Source organism: Rhinopithecus bieti, unplaced genomic scaffold (assembly GCF_001698545.2).
Source record: "Rhinopithecus bieti isolate Rb0 unplaced genomic scaffold, ASM169854v2 scaffold_11944, whole genome shotgun sequence".
NCBI lineage: Eukaryota > Metazoa > Chordata > Mammalia > Primates > Cercopithecidae > Rhinopithecus > Rhinopithecus bieti.
The window spans coordinates 1,237,988-1,248,794 of NW_016807378.1; the positions used below are offsets into that span (position 1 = coordinate 1,237,988).

Consider the following 10,807-nt stretch of genomic DNA (forward strand, 5'->3'; position numbering starts at 1 on the left):
AGACAAAAAAGTGCACTTTGTAATTCTAAATACTATAATTCATAAGGACTTTATAACAGTTATAATACCACACAAAATAACAACTTTCATAAAGCAGAAATTATAAGACACGCAAAAAGAAATAGGTAGAAGTACCTTAATACTGAGAGCCATGTTACCCAGGTTGGTCTCGAACTCTTGAGCTTAAGAGATCCATCCACCTCGGCCTCCCAAAGTGCTGGGATTACAGTGTGAGCCACCACACCCAGCCAAGAATAAGGAATTTTTCTGTGTAGTGATATGGTGAGATGTCCAGGATAAATAATGAAACAAAGATACAGAATGCAGCAGTGTTAGCAAGCAAAAAGGGCTCATTGTCCAGTGTACCAGAAGCCAATACTATGACACAGTTTTTGAGAAAAGCTTGATACTCAAAGTAGACTTCCAACTATTTGCTGTTGACTCCCAGATCCATACTTGTAGCCCATATCACTTTTCTGAGTTCCATACCTACATTGAAATACACTTGGTTGTCTCAAGCCTCTTAATCTCACTTTGCTCTAATCTGAATTCGTCTCTTCACTCTCTAACACACCCAAAATCAATTCCTCTGATATACCCTAACTCAGTGAATGATATTGACAGCTGTCTAAATCTGAAATCTGGGAGCCACTCTTAATCTTTCTTACCCCCATACCAACTCTATATTAAATCATAACTCTGTTCACATCGCTGTGGTCCACAATCTATTCCAGTCAATATCGCCAAGTACTCGCTATGTCTAAATCTTGCTCTGCCATTCTGTCGAAAGACAAAATTAACAACAAATTGTTACAGGTGTAATTGGCTTTTATTCCAGATTCATGGATCAAGTAACTTGCATTCTACAAAACAGAATGAAATTCCCACTGGGTAATGGCAGAACGGTGGATTTTGTAAGGATGGGAACAAGAAAACAGAATAATAGAAAAATAAAAACTGATCAGTTATCACTAGGTTACCTCAGATTACGTCTGCTTTGTACAGGTTAAAGCAGCGAGAACTTCCTTAATTATGCTCAGATAGACTGGAATCTCCTGTTTTGAGGAAAAACTAGTCTGGGGATCTATGTATTTCCTTAAAGTTTCAGTTTGATTGTGTGGCATTTAGTATGAATGACTCCATTTTGCTTTGGTCTGGTCTATTGGGGCCTAGGTGCAGGAACTCAGTCCAAAACAATAGTTTTAAACCATTCAAAATACAGTTGACCCTTGAACAACATGCATTCGAACTCCATGGGTCCACTTATATGTGGAGTTTTTCAGTAAATATAGTTGGCCCTGTATTGGCAGGTTCTGCATCCACAACTAAATGCAGATGAAAATATAGTATTAGTGGGATGTGCAACCCTCGTATAGAGGGCCAACTTTTTGTATCTGCGGGTTCCACAGGATTGACTGTGAGACTTGAATTCATGTGACAATCCTTATAGCTGAGGAGGTCCTAGAACCAATCCCCCACATATAACAAAGGACAACTGAAGTATGCTATTTGATCCTCGTAAAATGTAAATCTAATCATGTTATTCTTCCAGATTGAAACTTTTTCATTGTTTCCCATTTCCTTTAGGAATAAAGTTTAAAGTGGCACATGTTTTACAAGGCCCTTCATTAACCACCATCTCTCTACCACTCCCTCTTCTTATGCTCTATCTTCCAGCCACCCTAAATCTCTTTGGCTCATCCAGTGTAGGGATGCTTTCTCTTCTGGCCTCTGTACATGCTGTTATTCTCTCTCTACAAGCAGTCATTTCCGAGCTAACTCTTAATTCTTCAGTTCTGAGCTTAAAAGTCACATTTCTTTGAGAAGTGATGCATCTCTGCTCCACCTGCCACTCCTATCCCCTACACACTCTAGAAGAGCTTATATTAATCTGGCAATTATAATGAAGGAACCAGAGTTGTATCTATTCATCTCCTTTGTGAAGTTTGTTTCTATGAGATGATGCAATCTAGACACAGGGAATTTCTGATGACTTAAGTAAGCCAGAAACTCCAGGTTTCTTGTAAAATAAGTAGAAAAGGCCAATAGCACCAACAAAGTACGTAATGAAATAACAGCAGGAAACAGCTTTCAAATCATGAAATAATTTTAAAAGTACTTTTATGGAGAAAATGTGTCAGTAGATACATATATACAGCACTAAAAGAATATTTCTAATACCAGTGGCTTTAAAAATAGAAGATTTATGATGAAAATTATTATAACAAGAAATTAATCTGATTCAGTAGCAGTCAAAGTAAGATCTGTAATATGGCTTATGGCAATTTCTCAAGTAAGATTTCATCTAATAGTACTGTGTGCATTTAATATACTCTCACATTCTTTCTTACACTTATGAATTTTTAAGTTTCAGCTCGGGAGAGATACTTTTTTGGGTTTCTTTAGGCTAGTTATTTTGACATATGTCAATTACTTAGCAAGGGTTAAATAATTTAAGGACTATATTATGTAAAAATGAGTTCCCAATAGTAATTGGATTTATAATTAAATCCAGTAAATCCAGCATTTGTAATTAAAATGCTGCTTTTGAGAAAATAACATAAACTAAAAAAATATATATATATATAAAACCCAATAAAAGACAGTATGGAAATGTGACTGAATCTCAATATGCATGCTTGCACATGTATGAATTTATACACATACACTTGTATGTATTCTGCAGGAGAGGAAGTAATAACAGAAATACACGTAAACATGATGGAAAATGTACTCTAGAGAAATACAAGGATAGGATATATACATTTTAAGTGCAAATAATAAATTATCAGTTAAAATTTTATTAATTAGTAATAAGTGGTGGGACTGGTTTACAAATAGTGTGTGGCAATGGTAACAAAGGTGGCAAGGAACTTGGCACTCACTCAACATGTCTAATAAATAAAGCTTAGTGATTAATTAAATATTGACACTGTGAAGGATCAAAAATTCTAACACTTCCAGAGATCTTAAATTGGTATCTTTCAGATAAGCCAAATATTCTAGATAAGTAAGAAACTGCATGCCAATACCCTATTCTAAAGGAATTACCTTGGAAAATTAGTGGTTTCACTGTGTGCAAAATTACATGAATCCAAAATATGATATGGTCTCCAATAATAATAGAAAATATTAGCCTACCATTTTGCCATCATTTTGGCTGGTCTTTATATCTTCAAATGTATTTCACAAGTAGGGTACATATCCACACACTAGCAAGTTTACAAAACATTGTAAATATGGTCCCATTTTCTTGCAATTATTTTAATAATATGGTTATTTAATAATGTACTTTTGTATGAAATGATTTATTAACATATTTAGATTCTTATATGAAAAATAAGTATTCCAATTCTTTACTTGATCTCAGAAATCAGTCTTGCAGTTGGGCTTCAGAAACAATAAGTAGTGATAGGTCATTTCTGTCATGTAGTCTTGAGGCAGAGGGAAATTAACAGAAAGATGAACATCAGTTTTAGAGTAAACAAATGACAACTAAGATATGGATCTAAAGATAACCACATATTCCAATTATTTATTCAATGTACGTGTCCTTTAGGCCTCACTATATTCCTTTTTTCTTTATCTTTGATGAGATTAGTTTTATTTGATTTTGCATTAAGGCAAAAGACAGACATCTCCTTTTTCTTGGTTTTAATTAGTTTCAAATTCATCTAAGAAGAGAAAATGTTGCTCATTTCATAAAAGGTGAACCTTGGTATTACAGCAAATTTTTTTTCTTCTGACAAATCTGTGCTGTGTTTATATTAACTAAATCTTTAAAAATACAAATCCTGAGCTACAGTAAAAATAACAATTTTGACTAAAGAATAAATCCCTTCATTGTTAAGCCTAAACAGCTTTAAAATTCAGCCATGGAACATAAAGAAGGTAAGACTGGAATTCAAACTTCTGATGTCCATGGCATACCTGAATACTCTCAGCAGAAATAAAACACACATAGTAGGTAATACACAATAGTAAAAAGCATCAGAAATTGATGCACCTGGATTTTGTTAAATATAACAAAGGTCACTCAGTCCTTCATGGATAAACCTAGCTGGGAGAATAGAACTTAACAGTGTATTGCATTGAGAAGAAATCCCTCAGAAAGGCAACACTGGATTCATTTTTAGACAGGCATAGACTTTTTTCCAAAACATTGAAAGACATAAAAGACACATGGGGAAATACAATATGAATCTATTTTCATGAAAGCAAAAGTTCTGGCCACTTTGGTAACTGAAATAAGTCACTTGAGTTTTAGTTATAGCTGACCCCAATGAAAAATAAGAGCTCACTACCCAGCAAAGCAGCATTATAACAAAGTATTCATACACCAGTGAAGGATTTAAGTAAGGGCTCTGCAATATGGGTCAACATGGATGGTATTCTTGGTTTAAGAATAGTTTTCTAGTTCCTGTGAAAGTGCATAGGAGTGGGAAACTGCCAGCAGAGCAAGGATCCTCTCACAGTATTAAGGCTTGTCCATGTATGGTCAGTTGAGAGTCAGCCGGTGAACACTAGGCAATGATTTCTGCCCCTGGGCACAGCCCTCTGGGCTTCTTCAATATGACTTTTCTTTTACTCAAACTGTCGCTCTTCCTCTTCATCTGCTTCTTCAATGACCTGAATCTCATCTGCTTGAGGTAAGGAGGAATTCTCCACCTGCAGTTTATTCCCATCAGCTTTACATTTTTCTTCTTCCTCTATGATTTCCTTCCATATCTTGTGGTTTTCAGTGAGATGGTGCATTAGCTGACAAAATATTTGCCGTCTGCTTTTCCTTCTTGGTGGTTCTGTGAAATTTAAAAGAAATATATTCTAATCACAGCAATATGATTTAATCATTCAACAAATATTAAGTGCCTATTATATTCTAGGTATCTAAGCACTGGGGTTATAAAAGTAAACAGTACTATAAAATAATAGTATAATAAAAATAGAATAATAAAATAGTACTATAAAAATAATCCCTGCATTATGGTGTTCAGATTCTAGTGGAAAGAGCTAGGAAAACAGAAAAGAAGCAAAATAGGAATATGTTAGATGGTATTGTTATGGATAAAAACAAAATAGAGAAGAGGTTTAGGGAAAACTGGCTGGGTATGGTGGAGAGGGAAGAATTATGCTGAAATTTCAAATGAAAATAACCCAAAGTTAAAAAACAACCTTTAAGGGCATCTTATGTATTGAATTAAACACAATTACCAACATTTTGATGAGTATAATTTTTTTTTTTTTTGAGACGTTGTCTTGCTGTGTCACCCAGGCTGGAATGCAGTGGTGCGATCTCAGCTCACTGCAACCTCTGCCTTCCAGGTTCATGCCATTCTCCTGCCTCAGCCTCCCAAGTAGCTGGGACTACAGGCGCCCGCCACCATGCCCAGCTAATATTTTGTATTTTTAGTAGAGACAGAGGAGTATAATTTTTAGAAGTCAGTCAACCTTCAGATGCTAATGCCGTTTTAAAAAAAAAGAATTTTAAATACATTTTAATAGGATTTGCCATGCTAATCCTAAATACAAGGCGCGTGTGTGTTGCAGTGGGAGGTGCTTTGTAGTTTTCCTATCTGGTCTGATTTATTGCATGCTTGAAAATCAAAACAATACTTATGTAGGTATAATTTAAATTCTACTTTAAAATGAGCAAATAACTGATTTCATTCACAATTACAAAGTGACAATTTTCATTTCATTTTCCATTCATACTAATTGTCTTATATAGAAAAGCATGTCATTACAGTTTGGTAACTCAAATTCATAATGCCACAAAACTTGGCTCTCCCTTTACAACCAGGGAACGTATGTTTTCCTTCCCCCTCCCCCCACCAGCTTTCCAGTGAGATTGGGGGTGAGATGTGTGAAAAGGAGTGACATGAAGGAGGACTCGCCATGAGGATCCACCTATGTTCAGATGTGGTGATGGCCCTATCGTGCATGCACAGGTGGAGCCTGCTGAATGAAGAGTACTGGTTAGAGGACAACACCTCAAGAGATGTTACTTTAATTACATAAGAATAAGAATGCTTGTTGTATTACAGTATTCACCCAGTACCCAGCTTACAGCAGTTACTCAAAACATGACTATTGAATCTGAACATTTAGACAGTGGTTACTCAATCTAATGACTGCTGAATCTGTATCTGAGAAACAAAGTTCCAAATCTAAATTAAATGGATATATGCAGTTATTAAAGGTTGAATATCCCTATTCAAAATGCTTGGGACCAGAAATGTTTCTGATTTTGGAATATTTGCATTATATTTAGCATCCCTAATTGCAAAATCTGAAATCCAAGTGTCCCAATGAATATTTCCTTTGAGCACCATGCTGGCACTCAAAACGTTTTGGATTTTGGAGCATTTCATATTTCAGATTTTCAGACTTTGAATACTCAACCTATAACATTACATAAATTATAATGTCCCTATATTCTTACTTGGATTTAGATTGTTTTCCATTTCTTCATCATCTGTATCTAATTCTTCACCATCTTCATCATCACCACTTTCAGTATCATTATCCTCTTCTGCTTCTATCCACTGACCTGGTAGCAAACCAGCAGCATCATAGGAGTTACACAGGGGACCCACTATGTGGGTGATAAAAGATTCTTGGAGTTTTGCTAGTTGAGGAGAAGAACGATCCATGAATGGACTGACGGGCAGACCCAGATTTGCTTCTTCATCTCCCTGCATATTTTAAAAAGAAAAGTACATTTTTAACTGGTGGAAGAACCACCAGTGAGCTTTGCTGTTAAAATTATCTTGAGTTTTTTAAAAATAACTTATATAAAACTATTTTTTATAAATAAGCATCAATGAATCTATTCTATCATTTCAACTGTAAGAATTAAATACTGAGAAATCCTAAACAAAACTTTATTCTCACATTCTGTCCACATCAACCAGTATGGCTGATACTCAGTTAATAAGAAACATACAGATCTTTTAAAATAAGTATCAGATATTTTACTAACAACCTGCAAAATTCCATAGTGTCAATTATGGATTCTCTTTATCTAGGGGCAAAAGCATAATAGAAACATTTTTGTTGTAGTTATATCTCAAATGTACAGAGCTGAATTTTGCAAGTGCTTTTCAATAACACTACCTCCACCCCCCTTTTTTTAACAGCAGAACTCTCTAATGATTCAAAATCAGAAAACCTAATATGAAAAACAAATAAAGTAGAGCTACCATAATGGAGGTGAGGATCCTGGGGCTAGATCCCCAATGGCCTGCCTTACCCTACCACTGTGGCTTCTAGGGCTTAATTTGAGATCAGACTACTACCTGTGTGGTGTTGAGCAAGCTCTAGGTACAAATGCACTGTGTGTAAAATCTGAATAATAAGGCCGGGCGCGGTGGCTCAAGCCTGTAATCCCAGCACTTTGGGAGGCCGAGACGGGCGGATCACGAGGTCAGGAGATCGAGACCATCCTGGCTAACCCGGTGAAACCCTGTCTCTACTAAAAAAAATACAAAAAACTAGCCGGGCGAGGTGGCAGGTGCCTGTAGTCCCAGCTACTCGGGAGGCTGTAGCTGGAGGCTGAGGCAGGAGAATGGCGTGAACCCGGGAGGCGGAGCTTGCAGTGAGCTGAGATGGCGCCACTGCACACCAGCCTGGGTGACAGAGCGAGACTCCGTCTCAAAAAAAAAAAAAAAAAAAAAAAATCTGAATAATAATCTACCTTATAGGGATGCTATGATGAGGTTAAAAGGCAGTATTATATAAGGTGTTTAGCAAAGTACTGAGCTTTCTCCAAATGGTACTAGTAACATTTTAGTCCTAGTGTCTGATCTGGTTTGTGATAAATTTCTCCCCACAGTGTACAAATTCTGCAGGTAAGCAGTGTCTGTTCTGTAATGAGCCAACATAACGCTGAGGAAACAACCAGAAACTGTCCCCATGATTAACTGTCCCATGATTAGAAATCTTTTACGAGATTATCTTCTATGAGGAAGAAAACAATTGATGTTTTTCCAAAAACAGTTCAGTTTATCTATAGGACTCTGTAATTTCATAGATAAAACCCAGGAGTTTGGCTTTTCTAAGCCCATGGCAGTTAAATGGCTGTAGGCATATAAAGACAGTATAATTAGGATAATAGAAAAAAAGTTGGGCGTGGTTAGAATTTTACATCAATATCTGAAGAAAGTTTAATAGCATAACCAGAATGAGAAAGAAGTTTAGTTGATGAGAGAGGATTAAAACTTTCATAAGTGGTAGGATATCAGATGACATTTTCCTCCTTTGATATTGAATAATGACACTTAGATTAAGTGAAACTCTCTGAGATAATATATTGTTTTTAGTGATATATATGAAGTTATAATAGTTAACATTTATTGGGAACTTATGTGTCAGAAACTATTCTAAGAAGTCTACATATATTAGTTCATTTAATCCTCATAGAAACCTTATGACATAGGTACCATCATTATTCCTATTTTATCAGTGAGGAAACTGGCACAGAGAGGTTAAGTAACTTACCCAACCAAGGTCATATTGCAGATAAGGAAGAGAAGCCAGGATTCAAACTCAGGCAGGGCTTCCAGGTTTGCTTAATAAGTATAATTCAATATGCTTTTAAAATAATATGTAGGGTCTAAATGAATACTTCTAATGTTATCTCACTGAACTAGTGAATTTTCTAAAATTGCCATACACCATTATTTTTTATTACCTATTTGTACATATAATATAAAGATAACATTTTCCTTAGCATAAAATTCCTCTTTTGTAAACATGAGATCCATGGGCGAGCTCTAAATAAAGCAAGTTTCAATTATCACTGAGAATGAAGATGAGAATATGCAAACTGCGTATTATAATCTTACAAATTAGGTAAATACAGCCATTTATTACCCCAAATTAAATATAATTTAAACATATCAGAGAAGAGTAAAATATTAATAATCTTTCCATGATTATACAATATGGCATTTTGTAACTTATAAACAGCAGAGTATACACTATTGTGTTGGGATGTTTAGCTGGTGGGTGTAAAACATTGCACATTTTCAATATAATCTGGAAGTAACAAAGTATACCAGGTGCATGGTTACATAGGCTCAATTACTCCCACTTTCCACTCATGTTAAGAAAGCCCTCAACTGGTAGATATCTTGACCTTTCCTGATAATTAGGGCCAACAAGGATTCCTAAGGAATGTAATTCCAAAGTCAAAAAGGTGTATTTGCTATTTTGGAGATAACAAAATGTTAGGTATGTCAGGAAATCATGCACTCCTACATTGTAGGAAGCCTCAAAAGTGGACCCCAAAAATGGTAGATTCAGCAAAGTGGAAAGATTATTTTAATGCCAAAAATTTTATAGTATTCTCTGATAGTAGTTTGTATTCCTGTGGAGTCACTGGTATCACCTTTATCATTTTTTATTGCATCTATTTGATTCTTCTCTCTTTTCTTCTTTATTAGTCTAGCTAGTGGTCTATTTTGTTAATCTTTTCAAAAAATCACCTCCTGGATTCATTGATATTTTTGAAGGGTTTTCTGTGTCTCTATTTCCTTCGGTTCTGCTCTGATCTTAGCTATTTCTTGTCTTCTGCTAGGTTTTGAATTTGTTTGTGCTTGCTTCTCTAGTTCTTTTAATTGTGATGTTAGGGTGTTGATTTTAGATCTTTCCCGCTTTCTCCTGTGGGCATTTAGTGCTATAAATTTCCCCTAAACACAGCTTTAGCTGTGTCCCAGAGATTCTGGTACATTGTGTCTATTTATTTCTGCCTTAATTTTGTTATTTACCCAGTAGTCATTCAGGAGCAGGTTGTTCAGTTTCCATGTAGTTGTGCGGTTTTGAGTGAGTTTCTTAATCCTGATTTCTAATTTGATTGCACAGTGGTCTGAGAGACTGTTATGATTTCTGTTCTTTTCCATTTGCTGAGGAGTGTTTTATTTCCAACTATGTGGTCAATTGTAGAACAAGTGCGATGTGGTGCTGAGAAGAATGTATATTCTGTTGATTTGGGGTGGAGAGTTCTGTAGATGTCTATTAGGTCCACTTGGTCCAGAGCTGAGTTCAAGTCCTGAATATCCTTGTTAATTTTCTGTCTTGTTGATCTGTCTAATGTTGACAGTGGGGTATTAAAATCTCCCATTATTATTGTATGGGAGTCTAAGTCTCTTTGTAAGTCTCTAAGGACTTACTTTATGAATCTGGGTGCTCCTGTATTGGGTGCATACATATTTAGGATAGTTAGCTGTTCTTGATTAATTGATCCCTTTACCATTATGTAATGACCTTCTTTGTGTTTTTCAATCTTTGTTGGTTTAAAGTCTGTTTCATCAGAGACTAGGATTGCAAACCCTGCTTTTTTTCTGCTTTCCATTTGCTTGGTATATCTTTCTCCATCCCTTTATTTTGAGCCTATGTGTGTCTCTGCACGTGAGATGGGTCTCCTGAATACAGCACACTGATGGGTCTTGACTCTTTATCTAATTTGCCAGTCTGTGCCTTTTAATTGGGGCATTTAGCCCATTTATATTTAAGGCTAATACTGTTATGTGTGAATTTGATCCTGTCATTATGATACTAGCAGGTTAATTTTGCCCATTAGTTGATGCGGTTTCTTCATAGTGTCGATGGTCTTTACAATTTGGCATGTTTTTGCAGTAGCTGGTATCAGTTTTTCCTTTCCATATTTAGTGCTTCCTTCAGGAGTTCTTGTAAGCAGGTCTGGAGGTGACAAAATCTCTCAGCATTTGCTTGTGTGTAAAGGATTTTATTTCTCCATCACTTAAGAAGCTGAGTTTGGCTGGATATGAAATTCTGGGTTGAAAAT

The 10,807-nt window shown here is 35.8% G+C and overlaps 1 protein-coding gene across 1 annotated transcript in view; it reads right to left on the reverse strand.

The window, feature by feature from the left end:
* Positions 1-2,093: 2,093 nt before the first annotated feature.
* The window catches only part of PDE3B (phosphodiesterase 3B), a 102,823-nt gene continuing 94,109 nt past the window's right edge, over positions 2,094-10,807 (reverse strand). Inside the window, exons 15-16 of the mRNA XM_017881535.1 lie at positions 6,443-6,702; positions 2,094-4,799 (exon numbers count right to left, since the gene is read on the reverse strand). Coding sequence (XP_017737024.1) covers positions 4,585-4,799; positions 6,443-6,702 — 475 coding nt within the window. The 3' untranslated portion in view covers positions 2,094-4,584. The remainder of the gene's footprint in view (positions 4,800-6,442; positions 6,703-10,807) is intronic.